Raw genomic sequence first — 23,621 nt, forward strand, 5'->3', positions numbered from 1 at the left:
AAACAGTTTCCCGTGTGTATCAAGAATGGTCCAACATCCAAAGGACATCCAGCCAACTTGACACTGTAGGAAGCATTGGAGTCAACATGGACCAGCATCCCTGTGGAACGCTTTCGACACCTTGTAGTCTATGCCCCAACGAATTGAGGCTGTTCTGAGAGTAAAAGGGGGTGCAACTCAATATTAGGAAGGTGTTCTTAATGTTTTGTACACTCAGTGTATATAACTATACACACTAACGACAATAATACTGACCTTCAACTAAATGTCTTGAAGAAAGTATACAAACCAAGATTCCGGTAGAAAACAGATCAATCAAAACCTGTTGACTGAGGTAGAGAGATAGATAGAGTAGAGAGATAGATCTGCTAGAGAGAGAGGACAGTGAGGAAGGGCAGGAGGGAACCGGACGGAGGGAGTGAAGAGTTCAGAGACAGACAGTAGAGATAGAGAGAGGGAGGAGCATGGAGGGATGAGCCAGAGACAGAGGAGTGACAGAGAGATCATCATCCATGTATCGTATGTAGAGGCGTGTTTGTCTTGAACCTTATTTTACTGTACACCATGACCACAAACTCATTACCTACAGTAAACACCAGTGGCAAAGGTAAACAACGGCAGATGAGATACGTACAGACCCTATGGGGTCACCACCAAACAGAGAACCATACAACATGTCGATGTAGACTCCATTTACTGCTGGAAAACTTACAGCAGAGATATAATCCAGATATAATATAATACGTCAGAGATATAATCCAGATATAATATAATACAGCCGAGATATAATACAGATATAATATAATACAGCAGAGATATAATACAGATAATATAATACAGCAGAGATATAATACATATATAATATAATACAGTAGAGATATAATACAGATATAATATAATACAGCCGAGATATAATACAGATATAATATAATACAGCAGAGATATAATACAGATATAATATAATACAGCAGAGATATAATACAGATATAATATAATACAGCAGAGATATAATATAGATATAATATAATACAGTAGAGATATAATAAAGATATAATATAATACAGCCGAGATATAATACAGATATAATACAGCAGAGATATAATACAGATACAATATAATACAGCCGAGATATAATACAGATATAATATAATACGTCAGAGATATAATACAGATATAATATAATACAGCAGAGATATAATACAGATATAATATAATACAGCAGAGATATAATACAGATATTATATAATACAGCCGAGATATAATACAGATATAATATAATACAGCAGAGATATAATACAGATATAATATAATACAGCCGAGATATAATAAAGATATAATATAATACGTCAGAGATATAATACAGATATAATATAATACAGCAAAGATATAATACAGATATAATATAATACGTCAGAGATATAATACAGATATAATATAATACAGCAGAGATATAATACAGATATAATATAATACAGCCGAGATATAATACAGATATAATATAATACGTCAGAGATATAATACAGATATAATATAATACAGCCGAGATATAATACAGATATAATATAATACAGCCAAGATATAATACAGATATAATATAATACGTCAGAGATATAATACAGATATAATATAATACAGCCGAGATATAATACAGATATAATATAATACAGCAGAGATATAATACAGATATAATATAATACAGCCGAGATATAATACAGATATAATATAATACGTCAGAGATATAATGCAGATATAATACAGCCGAGATATAATACAGATATAATATAATACAGCAGAGATATAATACAGATATAATATAATACATCAGAGATATAATACAGATATAATATAATACAGCAGAGATATAATCCTATTCATCCTGACTCTGAGCAGCCATACTACCTCACTATATAATCACAACAACGCTTCTATAGAGAAGCTCATCCAACACAGTATTAAATGAACCCACTGTTTCACAGCATCTGGTTCCTCTTCTGTATGGTCATATTGATTTGATCCGCTTCCTCTTTCCTTGGTTTCCTCATGTATAGATTTTACAGCACCAAGGCTAAGTCCTAAATCACACCATCACACACTTATCTCCACATAGGGCACTACTTTTGACCCAGGACTCAAGTAGTGTTCAAAAGTAGAGTACTACATGAAGAATACAAGGTTTGAAATGCAGCCCATTGAGTGCTCTGGTCATGATGACACTGAAGGAAATGTTAAATGCATCAATGTCAACTCTGGATTTCCATAGCCACAGTGGACAGATAAAATACAACCAGACATTTCCTTATCATCCACAACACACGGTCTGTAGAGAGGGATTCAACTGAAATGGGAGAGAGTCTGTAGAGAGGGATTCAAATGAAATGGGAGATACAGTCTGTAGAGAGGGATTCAAATGAAATGGGAGATACAGTCTGTAGAGAGGGATTCAAAGGAAATGGGAGAAAGAAAGAACAAGAGAACCTTCACATAAAAGAAAGACCGATCACAGCCAAAATATAGAGAGGGATAGGGAGAGAGAGATTTAGTCGACGAGATATAGAGAAATAGAGTTCGAAGGTAAGACGGAGAGGTGGTGAGAGAGACAGATGCGGAGAGAGAAAGAGAGAGAGAGAGAGAGGGAGAGAGGAGAGAGAGAGAAAGGGTAGAGAGCTTGAAAGAGAGAGAGGGAGAGAGCTGTGCTGTAACACTCACGTTGTAACCAGTAGCAGCAGTAGTATCTCTCCACCTCCTCCAGAGAAATCCCAACAGACATCCCTCTTTTCTCCTCCACTGGCCTCAAACACACCTTCTCTCCCTCCATACTTTTGCCTCTGTCTCTCCCTCCATCCACACCCCAGATTCCCCTCTCTCCTCCTCTACCCATATCCTTTTATCTATCTCTGTCCCCCTCTTCACCTTTTCACATGGATATACATCTGATAGTTCCTTCATGTGTGATTCCTCCACTCTCTCCCCTGTCAACTTTGAGTCTAAACATAACTCTAACTCTCCCTGACATCCAGCTAAACACTCTAGCTGACCCTCCTGTCCCTCTATCCTTCTACCTGGTTCTAGCCCCGTCTGTCCATTACTCAGCTCTGACTCCCCCTCTACACACACTCCTGAATCCAACTCTACACACACTCCTGAATCCAACTCTACCTCACACTCTTCCTCCACCACAAAGCCTGAATATATCTCTTCCTCCTCAGCTCCCATCCTGCACTCCCAATGCAGATACCTCTCTCCCCTTCTCTCCTGTAGTTCCCTCTCTCCCCTTCTCTCCTGTAGTTCCCTCTCTCCCCTTCTCTCCTGTAGTTCCCTCTCTCCTCTTCTCTCCTGTAGTTCCCTCTCTCCCCTTCTCTCCTGTAGTTCCCTCTCTCCCCTTCTCTCCTGTAGTTCCCTCTCTCCCCTTCTCTCCTGTAGTTCCCTCTCTCCCCTTCTCTCCTGTAGTTCCCTCTCTCCACTTCTCTCCTGTAGTTCCCTCTCCCCCCTCTCCTCTTCCAAGAATCCCTCTCCCCCCTCTCCTCTCCTTTACGTCCAGTTCCATGCAGCTCAGTCCAGGTATGATGGATTTTCTCCCTCCATCCCTCCCTCCATCCCTCCCTCCCTCCCTCCCTCACTCTCTCTCTACCCTCCCTCTCTCATTCACACACTCCCTCGCTCCCTCTCAGGATGTCGGTGCTTTACAGCCTGCAGCATGTCACTCAGTCATTACCCTGCCTTGACTTCCTCTTCCGACCCCACCTACTAAACTACAGGACAATAGCTGACCTCTTCCTGGTCAACATCACTTCCTCCTATAACTGCCTATATATACATCTTGATAAAGATGAACAAAAATGACTGTATAAAATAAATAATTCAAATACTACTTCACACTAATACAATTGTTCAGAGAAAGAGATTTTGTTTACCAAGTAATACTTTGTTTCTCAAAAATGTAGGGGTCAAAGTTATTGACACCCCCGTTTTCAATACCTTTCAATACCTCACCTTGTGAGGATAATGGCACTGAGGCTTTCTCTAAAATGTTTTATGAGTTGGAGAACACATTGGGAGGGACATTAGACCATCCCTCCACGGGCCCTGGGCTCATTTCCACGTTCTAATTTACCTGGGCTAACAGAACATGGCCTTTCCTCCTGTCCTGTCCTGTCCTGCCTTATCTCAGCTAATCAGGACATGTGGGACAAAGACTCTATTCTGACCAGCTCCGTTCAAATACCCCTAGTCCCATTTAACCCTTTACACACTGCATTCTAGCAACACCATTCAAAGAAAGAGTCTATTTTATCTAGCTGTGTATCTATCTCCAACTATCTCACTCAAAGAGTTCATTCTTCCAAAACCACTCAAAGACCTGATTCTTAACGGACCTCTCAATGACAGATACTGTTCTGACAAAACGTAGTCATTCAGAGGCTATTGATAGATGGCTTGTTGAATGATACCATTCTACCACAAATTTAAACCCATTCTTACCCATTCTATTTAAATGATCAAACTATTATCTGGCCCTATATACAGGCGCTGTAGTAGTAAAACAGTTAAGTCTCAAATGTTATACAACCAAAAGAAAGTGTGTGTGTGAGAGACGTGTGTTTGCGCTATGACCCGGGGACAGGGGTGGCTGAGGTTATTAGTGTGTCAGTCATAAAGCCAGAGACACGCTCCAAGAGTTATACTGCTCCAATGCTCCCACTATCTGATTAGAGAGAGAGAGAGAGAGAGAGAGAGAGAGAGAGAGAGAGAGAGAGAGAGAGAGAGTGGAGAAGAGGAAAGAGGAGTATGGTGGACTACTGTGGTATTTAAGCTTTGCAATAAAGTAATGAATAATGAAGGGTGAAAAGGAAGAGAGAGAAGGAGAGAGAGAAAGAAAGATAGAGAAGTAGTGAGAGAGAGGTAGAGAGAGAGAAGTAGAGAGAGAGAGAGAGGTAGTGAGTGAGAGAGAGCGAGAGAGAGAAAGAGAGAAAGAGAGAGCAACAGAGACTCATTTGACAAAGTCTTACTCTGTTCATGAACCTTGGAAGGAAGGTGGTGACAGTATTTTTCCCTTTACTCTGCAACACAGTGCTCAGAAACCCAGGGGGACATTTCAGTGTGGTAACAACAGGTGTGTTTAACAGAGATAATGGTTTTAACAGAGCTGCTGCGAGAGGAGAGAGAAGACACATACAGTACACACTAGCTATACATCAGCCCCTTCCATTTCATACAGCCCATAATGTTGACTACTAGGGCACAGCGAGAGATTGCAATGAGCAGTGACATTTAGTGAGAGCCAGACTCAGGCACTCTAAATATCTACAAGACCTTCATGGAGAAATAGACTGGTGCATATAAACAAGAGTCATGGAGCAAGGCTGAATACTTTTCAGCAAGGCAAGGTTATACATGCAGCGTAGCCTCACTGTAGACTCACACACACAAAAATTTTTTTACATTTACATTTTAGTCATTTAGCAGACGCTCTTATCCAAGGGCACATCGACAGATTTTTCACCTAGTCGGCTCGGGGATTAGAACCAGCAACCTTTCGGTTACTGGCACAACGACCTTAACCACTAAGCTACACACACACACGCTCACACACACAGCTAAGACCAGAGCTGACTTACTCGATCTCAGTGGCACCAGGGGTAGCTTTTCCCCACTGCTGCTACTCCGACTCAGAGGGCTCCTCCTGGGCTTCCTTAGCATGTTTCTCCCCCTGTCTGGAGGCCAGACTCTGGAGGATCTCTACTGATGCTATCGCTATCGCTACAGCATCCACTTTTTCAAACTACCCCCACTGTGCAACTACTATAAAAATGCCCTCATAATAGCTAACTTGTATTGCTTCTAACACTGTGCTATGCTAATTCTCTCCAAAATTGTGCTGTATCACTGTCCCTGCTACCACAACCTCTATAACAACTATACAGTTACTGCTCTGTTGACGGTGTTCAGTCCAACTGATCAGACTACTGCTTGGCTGTCTCCTTTTATACTTGTTAAAGGGTCCCAGGGTAACTTGGGTTAGGACTCTACACACACACCCTAGTGGGGAACGGGGAAGCCCACAGGAAACCCTGTGATGGTCTGGTCTGAAATCCAGCCAGAACCTCAACCCTAGAGGAAATGACCCATGGACACACACACACACACACTCTCTCCTACCGTTCCAGTTCCAGTCCGTCCAGGAGTTTTTACGGCTGGCTGTGGGGGTGAAGGGGGAGGCCAGGCCAGAGATGTCCAGGCTCTGGATCATCTGACTCAGTCTGTTCATGATCCGGGTGGGCACTTCGCCTGCCCCCTCCCGCAGAAACTCATGGACAGACATGAGGGACCGTGCTGCTCCCACACTCACATATACACACACATCCAGAGGTACACCGACACAGACGCAGGCAGACCGCTCCGATACACATTCCAAGAGGTTCTGGCCAGTGTACAGTGAAGTCCAGGTAGAGATCCTATACACAGCCAAAAACAAGTGTCCAGTTCCATCCAAGACGAGCCAACCTGAGCCGAGGCAAAGTGCTCTGAGTCCCTGTCTGTCACTTCTGCCTCAACCAAGACTGACTGATCTCACTGGAGAAGGTGCAACTTGCCCGGCACTGAATCTCATCACGACGAGCTGTCGATAGCTCAGGGAGCCAGAGTGCAGCACACACACTTCAAGAGAGAGGGGGGAAAGACAAAGGGAGAGGAGGAGAGAAGAGGAGAGGAGGAGAGGAGGAGAGGAGGAGGGGTAGAAATAGAGTGCAGCCGTTTAAGCACAAATCCCCTTCTGCTGGGGCTAATTATACAGCCATCACTTCTTCTGCTCTAATCTCCCTCCCTCCCTCCCTGTCCAGTCTATCCCTTGTCTCATGGTGAAATGCAAACACAATCAGGCATGCCAGTGAATCACACATGGCTCAGTAGTTCAATGAAGGCTCTGGACTACTGGAGGATTTAAGAGAAGGATTTAAATCTTTAGTTGAGAAAGCTGAGAAGTAGAGGATGCCTGGTTGTTCTTTAAAAGTAATTTCCTCTCAATCTTAAATAAGCATGCCCCATTCAAAAAATACAGAACTAAGAACAGATATAGCCCCTGGTTCTCCTCAGACTTGACTGCCTTTGACCAGCACAAAAACATCCTGTGGCGTACTGCATTAGCATCGAATAGCCCCCGCGATATGCAACTTTTCAGGGAAGTTAGGAACCAATATACACAAGCAGTTAGGAAAGCAAAGGCTAGCTTTTTCAAACAGAAATTTGCCTCCTGTAGCACTAACTCCAAAAAGTTTTGGGACACTGTAAAGTCCATGGAGAATAAGAGCACCTCCTCGCAGCTGCCCACTGCACTGAGGCTAGAAAACACTATCACCACCGATAAATCTACAATAATCGAGAATTTCAACAAGCATTTTTCTACGGCTGGCCATGCTTTCCACCTGGCTACCACTACCCCGGCCACCAGCTCTGCACCCTCCGCTGCAACTTTCCCATGTCCCCCCCCCCATCCCCTCAGCCACGCTCAAGGTCCTAAACGATATAATAACCGCGATCGATAAAAGACAGTACTGTGCAGCCGTCTTCATTGACCTGGCCAAGGCTTTTGACTCTGTCAATCACCGCATTCTTATTGGCAGACTAAATAGCCTTGGTTTCTCAAATGACTGCCTCGCCTGGTTCACCAACTACTTCTCAGATAGAGTTCAATGTGTGAAATCGGAGGGCCTGTTGTCTGCACCTCTGGCAGTCTCTATGGGGGTGCCACAGGGTTCAATACTCGGGCCGACTCTATTCTCTGTGTATATCAATAATGTCGCTCTTGCTGCTGGTGATTCTCAGATCCACCTCTACGCAGACGACACCATTTTGTATACATCTGGCCCTTCATTGGACACTGTGTTAACAAACCTCCAAACAAGCTTCAATGCCATACAACACTCCTTCAGTAGCCTCCAACTGCTCTTAAACACTAGTAAAACTAAATGCATGCTCTTCAATCGAACGCTACTTGCACCCGCCCACCCGACTAGAATCACTACTCTCGACGGGTCTGACCTAGAGTATGTGGACAACTACAAATACCTAGGTGTCTGGTTAGACTGTAAACTCTCCTTCCAGAATCACATTAAGCATCTCCAATCCAAAGTTAAATCTAGAATCGGCTTCCTATTTCGCAACAAAGCCTCCTTCACTCATGCTGCCAAACATGCCCTCGTAAAACTGACTATCCTACCGATCTTTGACTTCGGCGATGTCATTTACAAAATAGCTTCCAACACGCTACTCAGCAAATTGGATGTAGTCTATCACAGTGCCATCTGTTTTGTCACCAAAGCCCCATATACTACCCACCACTGTGACCTGTACGCTCTTGTTGGCTGGTCCTCACTACATATTCGTCGCCAAACCGACTGGCTCCAGGCCATCTATAAATCACTGCTAGGCAAATCCCCGCCTTATCTTAGCTCATTGGTCACCATAGCAACACCCATCCATAGTATGCGCTCCAGCAGGTATATCTCACTGGTCATCCCCAAAGCCAACACCTCCTTTGGCCGCCATTCCTTCCAGTTCCCTGCTGCCAATGACTGGAACGAATTGCAAAAATCTCTGAAGCTGGAGACTCTTATGTCCCTCACTAACTTTAAGCATCAGTTGTCAGAGCACCTTACCGATCACTGCACCTGTACACAGCCCATCTGAAATTAGCCCACCCAACTACCTCATCCCCATATTGTTATTTATTTTGTTAATTTGCACCCCAGTATCTCTATTTGTACATCATCTCTCCAGTGTTAATACTAATTGTAATTATTTTGCACTATGGCCTATTTATTGCCTTACCTCCATAACTTGCTACATTTGCACAGACTGTATATATATTTTCTGTTGTATTTTTGACTTTATGTTTTGTTTTACCCCATATGTAACTCTGTGTTGTTGTTTTTATCGCACTGCTTTGCTTTATCTTGGCCAGGTCGCAGTTGTAAATGAGAACTTGTTCTCAACTGGCTTACCTGGTTAAATAAAGGTGAATAAAAAAATAAAATAAAAATGTTGTGGCTAGTTGTTGACTGGGGAGCTGGTCTTATTGGCAGTTGATGAGGAAAATGGCAGCTGCTGAGAGTTTGGGTTTAGGCATATAAACTAGGAATAAGTGTTATTAGTCAGTCAGTGTTATTAGTTAGTCAGTGTTATTAGTTAGTCAGTGTTATTAGTTAGTCAGTGTGCAGAGATCAGCAGTATGGGACAGGCAAGCTAACATGACTGTGCTTCCTGCTCCTGCTGTGCTACTGGCTGTGAATAGAGATGAGAGGAGCGCCTCTCTCTCACATACTGATGAGAACACTGCAGAGAAGGAGAGAGGCCCACCACACCATCATCATCCCTCTCATCACCCTCCCACTCTCTCCTCTCTCTCTCCCTCCCTCCCCCCCTCCCGCTCTCTGTTCCTGCAACCCTCATTTGTCATGTAGGTGAGCTTGACCCATCCAGACAACCTCCCCAGTAGAGCAGAGAACAGCCCAGAACAGTCCACACACACAGCTTAATTCAACACGCCGAACATTGAAACTCAGTTCCCTGTTTGTCAGGTTTGAGACTGAGTTGTGGCTGGAGAATGCTGGGCTAGAACAAAAACGTGCCCACCCTGGCAGTCCCCAAGGAATGGGTTGAGAAACACTAATCTAAAACAAGCATGGGCTCCTGGCAACCCTGTTGGTCATAAACCACAGAAACAGGAGTCAAGGTAAAGCTGTTCTGGCTGTGGACAAAATTAGTTTTCCAGCTGCCTCAAATCATGCAGCCAGAAAACCAGGAAGATTGTCAGACACACTCCCTGTGTTATAATGTTGTAACATGATCTGAAGCCAGTCAAACCCTACGGATGTAAACCCCATGAGCAGAAATATAAGCATAACTATTAAATAGAATTACTAGGCTTTTCATTGTCACGCACAATATCAACCATTATTCAGATGATGGCCACTGTTATAAAACAGATTAGTGACGTGTAAATCCATTTGAATTCAATCACTTTTTGACAGCACCCCTTTTGATTTGAACAAAACCTTCCATAGGGCGGCAGGTAGCTTAGTGGGTAAGAGCGTTGTGCCAGTAACCGAAAGGTCGCTGGTTCTAATCCCCGAGCCGACTAGGTGAAAAATCTGTCGATGTGCCCTTGAGCAAGGCACTTAACCCTAATTGCTCCTGTAAGTCGCTCTGGATAAGAGCGTCTGCTAAATGACTAAAAATGTAAAAAAAATACGTATTTGCCTGTTGTAGAAGTGCTCCGAAATCGACTTTTTGGACCTGAATGCCAAAACATTCAAGAGATAAAGGTGCTCAAAGTGGACCCATTTTGCATACCCCACCATACCATGAGACATCCATGTCTTCATCGCTGGAAAAGATAAACGGTTGAGATTGATATCATTTAAAAGCGTACAAACAAGGTTGTCAAACTATTTTATGTATATATATTTTTTAAGTGTTTTAATAAACGTTATGTCATTTTTTGACATTAAACGTAAATTATATAAAAACGCGTAAACTCCAAATTTTTTCATATTCGCATTTGTTGTAGCTTAGACCCTATTTTACATCATCTGAGGTTTTCGTGTTGTGCCCGCCATCAATTGAGACACAACATGCAACATTACTATTTAAGTTGACATTCAATGGTGGGTGGACCAGCGGCCATCTTTGTGGTTGTCATTAGAATTTAACATTTCAATTCAATAGTGTACCAGCTAAATTGCAGTGATCTGAAGGGATAGGTCCATTCTATTATTTATATTTCTATAATTGAAATGACACCCACCCTGTATTCAAGAGCATGCTGTGCCAACCGATGGTGGGCACAACATAAAAACCTCAGATGATGTAAAATAGGGTCTAAGCTAGTTTTTAGATAACATTTTTAGCAGTGGAGGCTGGTGGGAGGACCTATTGGAGGACAGGCTCATTGTAATGGCTGGAATGGAATAAATGGAACGGTATCAAACACATCACACATATGGAAACCACGCTTGACTCCGTTCCATTAATTCCATTCCAGCCATTACAATGAGCCCGTCCTCCTATAGCTCCTCCCACCAACCTCCACTGGTTTTTAGATAATTGACAGTAGAGGTAAAAAAATGCCATAGTTCCTCTTTAAAAAAATGTTTTGGGGAAATTTGAAAATAGTTTGACAACCCTGTTTGTAAGTTTTTAAATGATATAAAACTCAACCGTTTATCTTTTCCAGCGATGAAGACATGGTGTCTCATGGTATGGTGGGGTATGCAAAATGGGTCCATTTTGAGCACCTTTATCTCCTGAACGTTTTGGCATTCAGGTCCAAAAAGTCACTTTCTGTCCACTTCTTCAATGGGCAAAAGGGATGCTGTCAAAAAGTGACTGTATTCAAATGGATTTACCCTGACACAAATATAAAAAAAACATACAGTGTTTGTGTGATCTACAGATGTAGGATCTTAATTTGACCAGTATTGTCGCAGCAAACAGGATTTGAACGTTTATTCCATAATGTTGCTTGATTGGTGGTTAGGCTATTAGCTGGTCAAAATGAGGCTACACGAGAAGTGGAATACTGTAAATATAACCGTGTGTTATTGCGGGTTTTCAATTAATTTATGTAAATCACAAAGCTCATCTGCATTTCCTGCTGTGCATGAAAATTATCAGCAACAAAAGAGTGATCAAATGAAGATCCTACATCTGTAGATGTGGCCGTGGGTGAATTGACTGGAAGTAGGTCAAATCAGCCAGTTAGGAAATAGAGGAGGGGAGAGAAGTGATCTCCGCCCACTCTCTGCTGATTACCACACTTTATATTCCTGATGAGCGAGACAGTCTTTCTGCAGCAAGGTGCAGTTCAGATTAGAAATCATATAAAGAGCAAACTAGAATTTAGTCAGCCATGGCAGTGTTGTCTGGTTTGTGTGTTCCACACTGCAAGTTGAGTTGAATTGTACAGTGCACAACGCATAGTATACAGACAGTAATAGATGATGACTAAATCTCTCTCTCTCTCTCTATCAGTGTGAGGGAAATGGCCGGAGGGAAATCTCATTCTCCCTAACAAGGGCTCCGGAGTGGCGCAGCGGTCTAAGGCGTATCACAATCCGGCCGTGATAGGGTGGCGCACAATTGGCTCAGTGTCGCCCAGGGTAGCCGTCATTGTAAATAAGAATTTCTTCTTAACTGACTTGCCTAGTTAAATAAAGGTTCAATAAAAAAAACACAAACGACATACAAAAAAAAGACTGATAAAAACAAAACATCTCATCAAAGACCAGAGAGACAGGTGATTTGTCTAAAGAAACACAGGGCGGTATCTGCCTGGTCCAGTAATATAAGGTATGGAAGACCCTGAGGGGTGGATCTCCTACCTGTCCATGACTCCTTCCTCTCTACCATGACTCCTTCCTCTCTACCATATCTCACCTGTCCATGACTCCTTCCTCTCTACCATATCTCACCTGTCCATGACTCCTTCCTCTCTACCATGACTCCTTCCTCTCTACCATATCTCACCTGTCCATGACTCCTTCCTCTCTACCATGACTCCTTCCTCTCTACCATATCTCACCTGTCCATGACTCCTTCCTCTCTACCATAACTCCTTCCTCTCTACCATATCTCACCTGTCCATGACTCCTTCCTCTCTACCATGACTCCTTCCTCTCTACCATATCTCACCTGTCCATGACTCCTTCCTCTATACCATGACTCCTTCCTCTCTACCATATCTCACCTGTCCATGACTCCTTCCTCTCTACCAAGACTCCTTCCTTTCTACCATATCTCACCTGTCCATGACTCCTTCCTCTCTACCATGACTCCTTCCTCTCTACCATATCTCACCTGTCCATGACTCCTTCCTCTCTACCATGACTCCTTCCTCTCTACCATATCTCACCTGTTCATGACTCCTTCCTCTCTACCATATCTCACCTGTTCATGACTCCTTCCTCTCTACCATGACTCCTTCCTCTATACCATGACTCCTTCCTCTCTACCATATCTCACCTGTCCATGACTCCTCCCTCTCTACCATGACTCCTTCCTCTATACCATGACTCCTTCCTCTCTACCATATCTCACCTGTCCATGACTCCTTCCTCTATACCATGACTCCTTCCTCTATACCATGACTCCTTCCTCTCTACCATATCTCACCTGTCCATGACTCCTTCCTCTATACCATGACTCCTTCCTCTCTACCATATCTCACCTGTCCATGACTCCTTCCTCTCTACCATATCTCACCTGTCCATGACTCCTTCCTCTATACCATGACTCCTTCCTCTCTACCATATCTCACCTGTCCATGACTCCTTCCTCTCTACCATGACTCCTTCCTCTATACCATATCTCACCTGTCCATGACTCCTTCCTCTCTACCATGACTCCTTCCTCTCTACCATATCTCACCTGTCCATGACTCCTTCCTCTATACCATGACTCCTTCCTCTCTACCATATCTCACCTGTCCATGACTCCTTCCTCTATACCATGACTCCTTCCTCTATACCATATCTCACCTGTCCATGACTCCTTCCTCTCTACCATATCTCACCTGTCCATGACTCCTTCCTCTCTACCATGACTCCTTCCTCTATACCATAACTCACCTGTCCATGACTCCTTCCTCTCTACCATGACTCCTTCCTCTATACCATGACTCCTTCCTCTCTACCATGACTCCTTCCTCTCTACCATATCTCACCTGTCCATGACTCCTTCCTCTATACCATGACTCCTTCCTCTCTACCATATCTCACCTGTTCATGACTCCTTCCTCTATACAATGACTCCTTCCTCTATACCATGACTCCTTCCTCTCTACCATATCTCACCTGTCCATGACTCCTTCCTCTCTACCATGACTCCTTCCTCTATACCATGACTCCTTCCTCTCTACCATATCTCACCTGTCCATGACTCCTTCCTCTATACCATGACTACTTCCTCTCTACCATATCTCACCTGTCCATGACTCCTTCCTCTTTACCATATCTCACCTGTCCATGACTCCTTCCTCTCTACCATGACTCCTTCCTCTATACCATAACTCACCTGTCCATGACTCCTTCCTCTCTACCATGACTCCTTCCTCTATACCATGACTCCTTCCTCTCTACCATGACTCCTTCCTCTCTACCATATCTCACCTGTCCATGACTCCTTCCTCTATACCATGACTCCTTCCTCTCTACCATATCTCACCTGTTCATGACTCCTTCCTCTATACCATGACTCCTTCCTCTCTACCATATCTCACCTGTCCATGACTCCTTCCTCTCTACCATGACTCCTTCCTCTCTACCATATCTCACCTGTCCATGACTCCTTCCTCTATACCATGACTCCTTCCTCTCTACCATATCTCACCTGTCCATGACTCCTTCATCTATACCATGACTCCTTCCTTTATACCATATCTCACCTGTCCATGACTCCTTCCTCTCTACCATATCTCACCTGTCCATGACTCCTTCCTCTCTACCATGACTCCTTCCTCTATACCATAACTCACCTGTCCATGACTCCTTCCTCTCTACCATGACTCCTTCCTCTATACCATGACTCCTTCCTCTCTACCATGACTCCTTCCTCTCTACCATATCTCACCTGTCCAGGACTCCTTCCTCTATACCATGACTCCTTCCTCTCTACCATATCTCACCTGTTCATGACTCCTTCCTCTCTACCATGACTCCTTCCTCTCTACCATGACTCCTTCCTCTCTACCATATCTCACCTGTCCATGACTCCTTCCTCTCTACCATGACTCCTTCCTCTATACCATGACTCCTTCCTCTCTACCATATCTCACCTGTCCATGACTCCTTCCTCTATACCATGACTCCTTCCTCTCTACCATATCTCACCTGTCCATGACTCCTTCCTCTATACCATGACTCCTTCCTCTCTACCATATCTCACCTGTCCATGACTACTTCCTCTATACCATGACTCCTTCCTCTCTACCATATCTCACCTGTCCATGACTCCTTCCTCTATACCATGACTCCTTCCTCTCTACCATATCTCACCTGTCCATGACTCCTTCCTCTATACCATGACTCCTTCCTCTCTACCATATCTCACCTGTCCATGACTCCTTCCTCTCTACCATGACTCCTTCCTCTCTACCATATCTCACCTGTCCATGACTCTGTCCTCTATACCATCACTCACCTGTCCATGACTCCTTCCTCTCTACCATATTTTATTTATTTATTTATTTATTTTACCTTTATTTAACTAGGCGAGTCAGTTAAGAACAAATTCTTATTTACAATGACGGCCATGACTCCTTCCTCTCTACCATCACTCATCACATCACACAGCATCCAACCCACAACACACACATGAACCGAACATGAACCCCACTGGCACAGTAAAACCACGTATACACACACACACACACTACAACTCCTCTGAATAACATCTCCAAAGCTTGTATGATTCCATTGTGCTGACAGCAATAACATTGACGCTGGTGTTGCCACGGTAACGGTTATATCTGTTCACAGTATTGACAACTACAGTGGGAGGATATATCACCTCTCTAAGTCTGTCTGACCAACATCCATTTGGCCAATCTCAACACTGCAGAGCTGCCTCCCTGGGCCTAAAGCGGGTACTATTTGTTTTATTGTCACATACACCAGATAGGTGCAGGGAAATGTGTTGTTTTACAGAATCAGCCATAATAGTATGGCACAACTGGAGCAAATTAGGGTTAAATGACTTGCTCAAGGGCACATCAACAGATTTTTCACCTTGTCTGCTCGGGTATTCGAATGGCTCGGGTATACAGGCCCAACGCTCAGCTACTTGGGCCCAAGTGTGTGTGTGTGTGTGTGTGTGTGTGTGTGCGAAGACGCCTTTGTTTGCATGCCGTGGTGTAGTGGTGCCTGGAGAAGTGGGTATACTCTGATTTTGCCAAACATTTTCGCAAACGGCCCACCCGGCAAAGGAAAGGCGCCCTGTGCGAAAAATTATAGGAGAAACAGTGACATTCACTCTGAATGACCTAAAATCATAAATCCAAGCCACATTAGCAGCTAATTAGCATTTCATTTTGGGGGGGGGTAAATACAGGCAAATATATTGATAAAAGTCACCTTGTCCTAGAGAGATTTACACAGTTATCAAAATGTCACGCCAGGGTAAGCCTACACGAAACACAGCCCTTATTTTAAGTGTTTCTAAAATCCCATATCGGAAGAATGAATGGTGGGAAAATGATTGGAACCGTTTCATGTACCCCCCGTCCACAGTGAAAGTTGCACCCCTGTCCACTACACTACTTTGATACATATCAGTGAGGATTAAAAGGTGAGTATAGGCAATGCCCACTGAAAAATAAGTGGGTATAGGGCGTATACCTGCGTATACCCTCCACTACACCACTGTTTGTATGCATTTGCGTGTGCGTGAATAGGTGCATGTGTGTGTGTGCATGCATGTGTTCGTATGTGTGCGTGTTTCTAGTGCCTGGTCTCAGAGAGCTAGCTAACAGGATCAGAACAGAAATGTGTAACTCAATAGAAGGCCAGAGTGAAGTCCAGCAGGAATCACAGTAATAGGATGAGATGGATTGAGAGGATTATTGGCTGTCTAATAAGTACAGGTCATCCTGTGGCTAGTGGAGCATCATATACTCCATCATAAGGACATTAAATCATATCTGATATTATAGGCATATATACACAGTGTACAAAACATTAAGAACACCTTCCTAATATTGAGTTGCACCCCCTTTTGCCCTCAAAACAGCCTCAATTCGTCAGGTCATGGACTATACAAGGTGTCAAGCGTTCAACAGGGATGCTGGCCCATGTTGAATGCAATGCTTCCCACAGTTGTGTCAAGTTGGCTGGATGTCCTTTGGGTGGTGGACTATTCTTGCTACACACAGGAAACTGTTGAGCGAGAAAAACCCAGCAGCGTTGCAGTTCTTGACACAAACCGGTGCACCTGGCACCTACTAACATACCCTGTTCAAAGGCACTTAAATATTTTGTCTTGCCGATTCACCCTCTGAATGGCACACATACACAATCCATGTCTCAATTGTCTCAAGGCTTAAAAAGCCTTCTTTAACCTGTCTCCTCCCCTTCATCTACACGGATTGAAGTGGATTTAACAAGTGACATCAATAAGGGATCATAGCTTTCATCTGGTCAGTCTATGTCATGAAAAGAGCAGGTGTTTTTAATGTTTTGTACACTCAGTGTAAGTACATACATTGAGGGAAAAAAGTATTTGATCCCCTGCTGATTTTGTACGTTTGCCCACTGACAAAGAAATGATCAGTCTATAATTTGAATGGTAGGTTTATTTGAACAGTGAGAGACAGAATAACAACAAAAAAATCCAGAAAAATGCATGTAAAAAATGTTATGAATTGATTTGCATTTTAATGAGGGAAATAAGTATTTGACCCCCTCTCAATCAGAAAGATTTCTGGCTCCCAGGTGTCTTTTATACAGGTAACGAGCTGAGATTAGGAGCACACTCTTAAAGGGAGTGCTCCTAATCTCAGTTTGTTACCTGTATGAAAGACACCTGTCCACAGAAGCAATCAATCAATCAGATTCCAAGCTCTCCACCATGGCCAAGACAAAAGAGCTCTCCAAGGATGTCAGGGACAAGATTGTAGACCTACACAAGGCTGGAATGGGCTACAAGACATTCGCCAAGCAGCTTGGTGAGAAGGTGACAACAGTTGGTGCGATTATTCGCAAATGGAAGAAACACAAAATAACTGTCAATCTCCCTTGGCCTGGGGCTCCATGCAAGATCTCACCTCGTGGAGTTGCAATGACCATGAAAACGGTGAGGAATCAGCCCAGAACTACACAGGAGGATCTTGTCAATGATCTCAAGGCAGCTGGGACCATAGTCACCAAGAAAACAATTGGTAACACACTACGCCGTGAAGGACTGAAATCCTGTAGCGTCCGCAAGGTCCCCCTGCTCAAGAAAGCACATATACAGGGCCGTCTGAAGTTTGCCAATGAACATCTGAATGATTCAGAGGAGAACTGGGTGAAAGTGTTGTGGTCAGATGAGACCAAAATCGAGCTCTTTGGCATCAAATCAACTTGCCGTGTTTGGAGGAGGAAGAATACTGCCTATGACCCCAAGAACACCATCCCCACCGTCAAACATGGAGGTGGAAACATTATGCTTTGGGGGTGTTTTTCTGCTAAGGGGACAGGACAACTTCACCGCATCAAAGGGACGATGGACGGGGCCATGTACCGTCAAATCTTGGGTGAGAACCTCCTTCCCTCAGCCAGGGCATTGAAAATGGGTCGTGGATGGGTATTCCAGCATGACAATGACCCAAAACACACGGCCAAGGCAACAAAGGAGTGGCTCAAGAAGAAGCACATTAAGGTCCTGGAGTGGCCTAGCCAGTCTCCAGACCTTAATCCCATAGAAAATCTGTGGAGGGAGCTGGAGCTGAATGTTCGAGTTGCCAAACGTCAGCCTCGAAACCTTAATGACTTGGAGAAGATCTGCAAAGAGGAGTGGAACAAAATCCCTCCTGAGATGTGTGCAAACCTGGTGGCCAACTACAAGAAACGTCTGACCTCTGTGATTGTCACCAAAGGTTTTGCCACCAAGTACTAAGTCATGTTTTGCAGAGGGGTCAAATACTTATTTCCCTCATTAAAATGCAAATCATTTTATAACATTTTTGATATGCGTTTTTCTGGATTTTTTTGTTGTTATTCTGTCTCTCACTGTTCAAATAAACCTACCATTCAAATTATAGACTGATCATTTCTTTGTCAGTGGGCAAACGTACAAAATCAGCAGGGGATCAAATACTTTTTTCCCTCACTGTACATTTACATGTTAGTCATTTAGCAGAAGCTCTTATCCAGAACCTTTCGGTTACTGGCCCAATGCCCTTAACCGCTAGGCTACCTGCCACCCACATGGTGGTCATAATGCAAATAAAATGCACAAGATAACTGACATAGCCCACCATCTTTTTAACTCATGAAAGTCTATGACAACCAGCCTTGGAACACTCACAGAGACATTTAATGTTTATAATCAATACGTAAAACTGCATCAAAGACCGTTTCAATCCAATCGATGAAATACATAAATTGTATGATGGACATACATTATAATCTAAATCTTTCAACATAAAACCACACAGTCTCTGGCCTTTTACAGACCTGACTACGGTTGGAATGAATGTCAGTGTCAGAGGAGATGTTATGTGTACGTCAAAGCTAGATAAGATGCTGGGATATAATGACGTGGAGAGACAAGATCTGGGTCATCTGGTCTCCTATTACAGTCCCATACGCTTACTGTTTTTTTTTGTGTTTTTTTGGGGAGTAGATCAGCTTAATATTGCAGATAGATTGTAACTTCCATCAATGTAATTGTCTGCATCACTTCCAATCCCCCATGTTTTTATATATATATATATACACAGTGGGGAGAAGAAGTAGTTGATACACTGCCGATTTTGCAGGTTTTCCTACTTACAAAGCATGTAGAGGTCTGTCATTTTTATCATAAGTACACTTCAACTGTGAGAGACGGAATCTAAAACAAAAATCCAGAAAATCACATTGTATGATTTTTAAGTAATTAATTTGCATTTTATTGCATGACATAAGTATTTGATCACCTACCAACCAGTAAAAATTCCGGCTCTCACAGACCTGTTAGTTTTTCTTTAAGAAGCCCTCCTGTTCTCCACTCATTACCTGTATTAACTGCACCTGTTTAAACTCGTTACCTGTATAAAAGACACCTGTCCACACACTCAATCAAACAGACTCCAAACTCTCCCCAATGGCCAAGACCAGAGAGCTGTGTAAGAACATCAGGGATAAAATTGTAGACCTGCACAAGGCTGGGATGGGCTACAGGACAATAGGCAAGCAGCTTGGTGAGAAGGCAACAACTGTTGGCGCAATTATTAGAAAATGGAAGAAGTTCAAGATGACGGTCAATCACCCTTGGTCTGGGGCTCCATGCAAGATCTCACCTTGTGGGGCATCAATGATCATGAGGAAGGTGAGGGATCAGCCCAGAACTACACGGCAGGACCTGGTCAATGACCTGAAGAGAGCTGGGACCACAGTCTCAAAGAAAACCATTAGTAACACACTACGCCGTCATGGATTAAAATCCTGCTGCGCACACAAGGTCCCCCTGCTCAAGCCAGCGCATGTCCAAGCCGTCTGAAGTTTGCCAATAACCATCTGGATGATCCAGAGGAGGAATGGGAGAAGGTCATGTGGTCTGATGAGACAAAAATAGAGCTTTTTGGTCTAAACTCCACTCGCCGTGTTTGGAGGAAGAAGAAGGTTGAGTACAACCCCAATAACACCATCCCAACCGTGAAACATGGAGGTGGAAACATCATTCTTTGGGGATGCTTTTCTGCAAAGGGGACAGGATGACTGCACCGTATTGAGGGGAGGATGGATGGGGCCATGTATCGCGAGATCTTGGCCAACAACCTCCTTCCCTCAGTAAGAGCATTGAAGATGGGTCGTGGCTGGGTCTTCCAGCATGACAACGACCCGAAACACACAGCCAGGGCAACTAAGGAGTGGCTCCGTAAGAAGCATCTCAAGGTCCTGGAGTGGCCTAGCCAGTCTCCAGACCTGAACCCAATAGAAAATCTTTGGAGGGAGCTGAAAGTCCGTATTGCCCAGCGACAGCCCCGAAACCTGAAGGATCTGGAGAAGGTCTGTATGGAGGAGTGGGCCAAAATCCCTGCTGCAGTGTGTGCAAACCTGGTCAAGACCTACAGGAAACGTATGATCTCTGTAATTGCAAAGAAAGGTTTCTGTACCAAATATTTAGTTCTGCTTTTCTGATGTATCAAATACTTATGTCATGCAATAAAAAGCAAATGAATTACTTAAAAATCATACAATGTGATTTTCTGGATTTTTGTTTTAGATTCCGTCTCTCACAGTTGAAGTGTACCTATGATAAAAATGACAGACCTCTACATGCTTTGTAAGTAGGAAAACCTGCAAAATCGGCAGTGTATCAAATACTTGTTCTCCCCACTGTACATGCATACATACACACATACATACATATCCTTAAAAAATATATATTCCCCTTTATTACTTTCCAACCCCACCACCCTTTCCCTACTTGGAGTAAACTAGTGAACAATAATGCTTAGGCCTCTACTTCCATCTTATACTTACTATCTACATTTTAAGGACACAGCCAATTTTACAATAATTATATTTTGTTATTTTTTCTCCTGAACGTCTTCTACTCTCAACCTCTCCGATCATTTTCATGATGTCCATCCGGTTTGCTTCTATATGCATATCTTTCTAACTGTGCTCTTTCAAAAAAGCTCCCAACCTACAACATACAGTGGGGAAAAAAAGTAAGTGCAAGTTCTCCCACTTAAAAAGATGAGAGAGGCCTGTAATTTTCATCATAGGTACACGTCAACTATGACAGACAAAATGAGAAATGTTTTCCAGAAAATCAATTTTTTTTGCAAATTATGGTGGAAAATAAGTATTTGGTCAATAACAAAAGTTTCTCAATACTTTGTTATATACCCTTTGTTGGCAATGACACAGGTCAAACGTTTTTTTGAGTCCCTGGCGGCGTAGTGTGTTACTGATGGTAGGCTTTGTTACTTTGGTCCCAGCTCTCTGCAGGTCATTCACTAGGTCCCCCCGTGTGGTTCTGGGATTTTTGCTCACCGTTCTTGTGATCATTTTGACCCCACGGGGTGAGATCTTGCGTGGAGCCCCAGATCGAGGGAGATTATCAGTGGTCTTGTATGTCTTCCATTTCCTAATAATTGCTTCCACAGTTGATTTCTTCAAATCAAGCTGCTTACCTATTGCAGGTTCAGTCTTTCCAGCCTGGTGCAGGTCTACAATTTTGTTTCTGGTGTCCTTTGACAGCTCTTTGGTCTTGGCCATAGTGGAGTTTGGAGTGTGACTGTTTGAGGTTGTGGACAGGTGTCTTTTATACTGATAACAAGTTCAAACAGGTGCCATTAATACAGGTAACGAGTGGAGGACAGAGGAGCCTCTTAAAGAAGAAGTTACAGGTCTGTGAGAGCCAGAAATCTTGCTTGTTTGTAGGTGACCAAATACTTATTTTCCACCATAATTTGAAAATAAATTCATTAAAAATCCTACAATGTGATTTTATGGATATTTTTTTCTCAATTTGTCTGTCATAGTTGACGTGTACCTATGATGAAAATTACAGGCCTCTCTCATCTTTTTAAGTGGGAGAACTTGCACAATTGGTGCCTGACTAAATACTTTTTTTCCCCACTGTATATACTTATTATTTATTATGGACACAGTATGCTTACATTATTAGTTATCTTGTTATTATTTGTTGTTAGTTGTTATTAGTCCCATCCTTCAACTCCATTCAACACCTCCCATCTATCTCTTAACACCATCCATATAGGATTTCTATTTGCCATATATTTTTCAACTATACTGTGATGTTTTACAAAAATTCTGAACCTTTCTATTCTCATTGTTTCTACAGATTGAGAATTGAAAATAAACATTTTTGCTAAAAGTATTATTATATTATTGAACAATTGACTATGACTTTTCAGATCACCCAGTAATGCTATCTGCAAGGTTAGCTCCAGGTAAATATTGCAATCCTTTAGCCATTCCTGGACCTGTGTCCAAAAACAAGCTACAAATGGACAGTACCAAAACAAATGATCTAATTATTCTGTCTCTTCGCAGCAAAATCTGCAGAGCTGGGAAGATTGTATCCCCCATATCAATAACATTCTATTGATAGCAAGAATTTTATATAATCATTTCAATTGAAAGATTCAAAGTTTTGAATCCGGTGTCGTTTTGCGTATCAGTTCATAAACAATATGCCATGGGATCGGGACGTCAAAAATCTCTTCCCAACTATTTTGCAATCTATATGGAACGGCTGTCAATCCTTTGGTCCTTAAATGAAACTGGTATACTTTTTTATTTATCACAGTTTTCCTTAACCAATTTGTTCTTTAATGCAAGGCCGACAGACAAGTTCCTTACTTTCTCCCCGTTCCACTTTCCTCTTCCATTTTTGCGGTAAGGCTGCAATTATTTGGTTGTAATTTTGGGTAGAGTAGACATTTCCATATGTTTTTGTTAGCTGCATATGCGACATAACTCCACCAGTTCTACCGATGATATCATTTACGAAGATTATACCTTTTTTAAACATTTTGTAAAAAAAAAAGGGGTTTTGTCAATTAGTATATTTGAGTTTAAGCACAATATTTGTTGCATTATTTGTTCTGTCGTTTCTGGAGGATTAAACTGAAATTGCAACCAACTTTCTATGGCTTGTTTTAGAAATAGTGATATTTGGGAGATGATTTCCTTTTCAAATAACTGAAAGTGAGAGGTTGTAATCTGAATAAAGGGAAAAAGGCCATTCTTGAACATTGGGTGAGACAATCTTACTAATTTGCTAGAGAACCAGTTCGGATTTAAGTATAACTTTTGTATGACTGAAGCTTTTAGTGATAGGACTAATGCTTTAATATTTAATAATTTCTGTCCTCCGAATTCATATTCATTATATAAATAGGCCCGTTT

At 42.7% G+C, this 23,621-nt stretch overlaps 1 protein-coding gene across 7 annotated transcripts in view; it reads right to left on the reverse strand.

The window, feature by feature from the left end:
• The window catches only part of LOC121536532 (guanine nucleotide exchange factor DBS), a 91,223-nt gene that overhangs the window by 65,767 nt on the left and 1,835 nt on the right, over positions 1 to 23,621 (reverse strand). For 6 of the 7 annotated variants that reach the window (XR_005994878.2, XM_041843882.2, XM_041843885.2 and 3 more), the window contains exon 1: positions 6,157 to 6,640. The exons of the other annotated variant lie outside the window; for it this stretch is intronic. Coding sequence is in view for 5 of the 6 variants with exons in the window: in XM_041843882.2 (XP_041699816.2) it covers positions 6,157 to 6,319 (163 nt within the window). In the remaining variant the exon portion in view is untranslated. Of the gene's footprint in view, positions 1 to 6,156; positions 6,641 to 23,621 lie in introns of those variants that run through there. 7 annotated transcript variants of the gene reach the window in all.

The sequence above is a fragment of the Coregonus clupeaformis genome, chromosome 23, assembly GCF_020615455.1.
Source record: "Coregonus clupeaformis isolate EN_2021a chromosome 23, ASM2061545v1, whole genome shotgun sequence".
Taxonomy (NCBI): domain Eukaryota; kingdom Metazoa; phylum Chordata; class Actinopteri; order Salmoniformes; family Salmonidae; genus Coregonus; species Coregonus clupeaformis.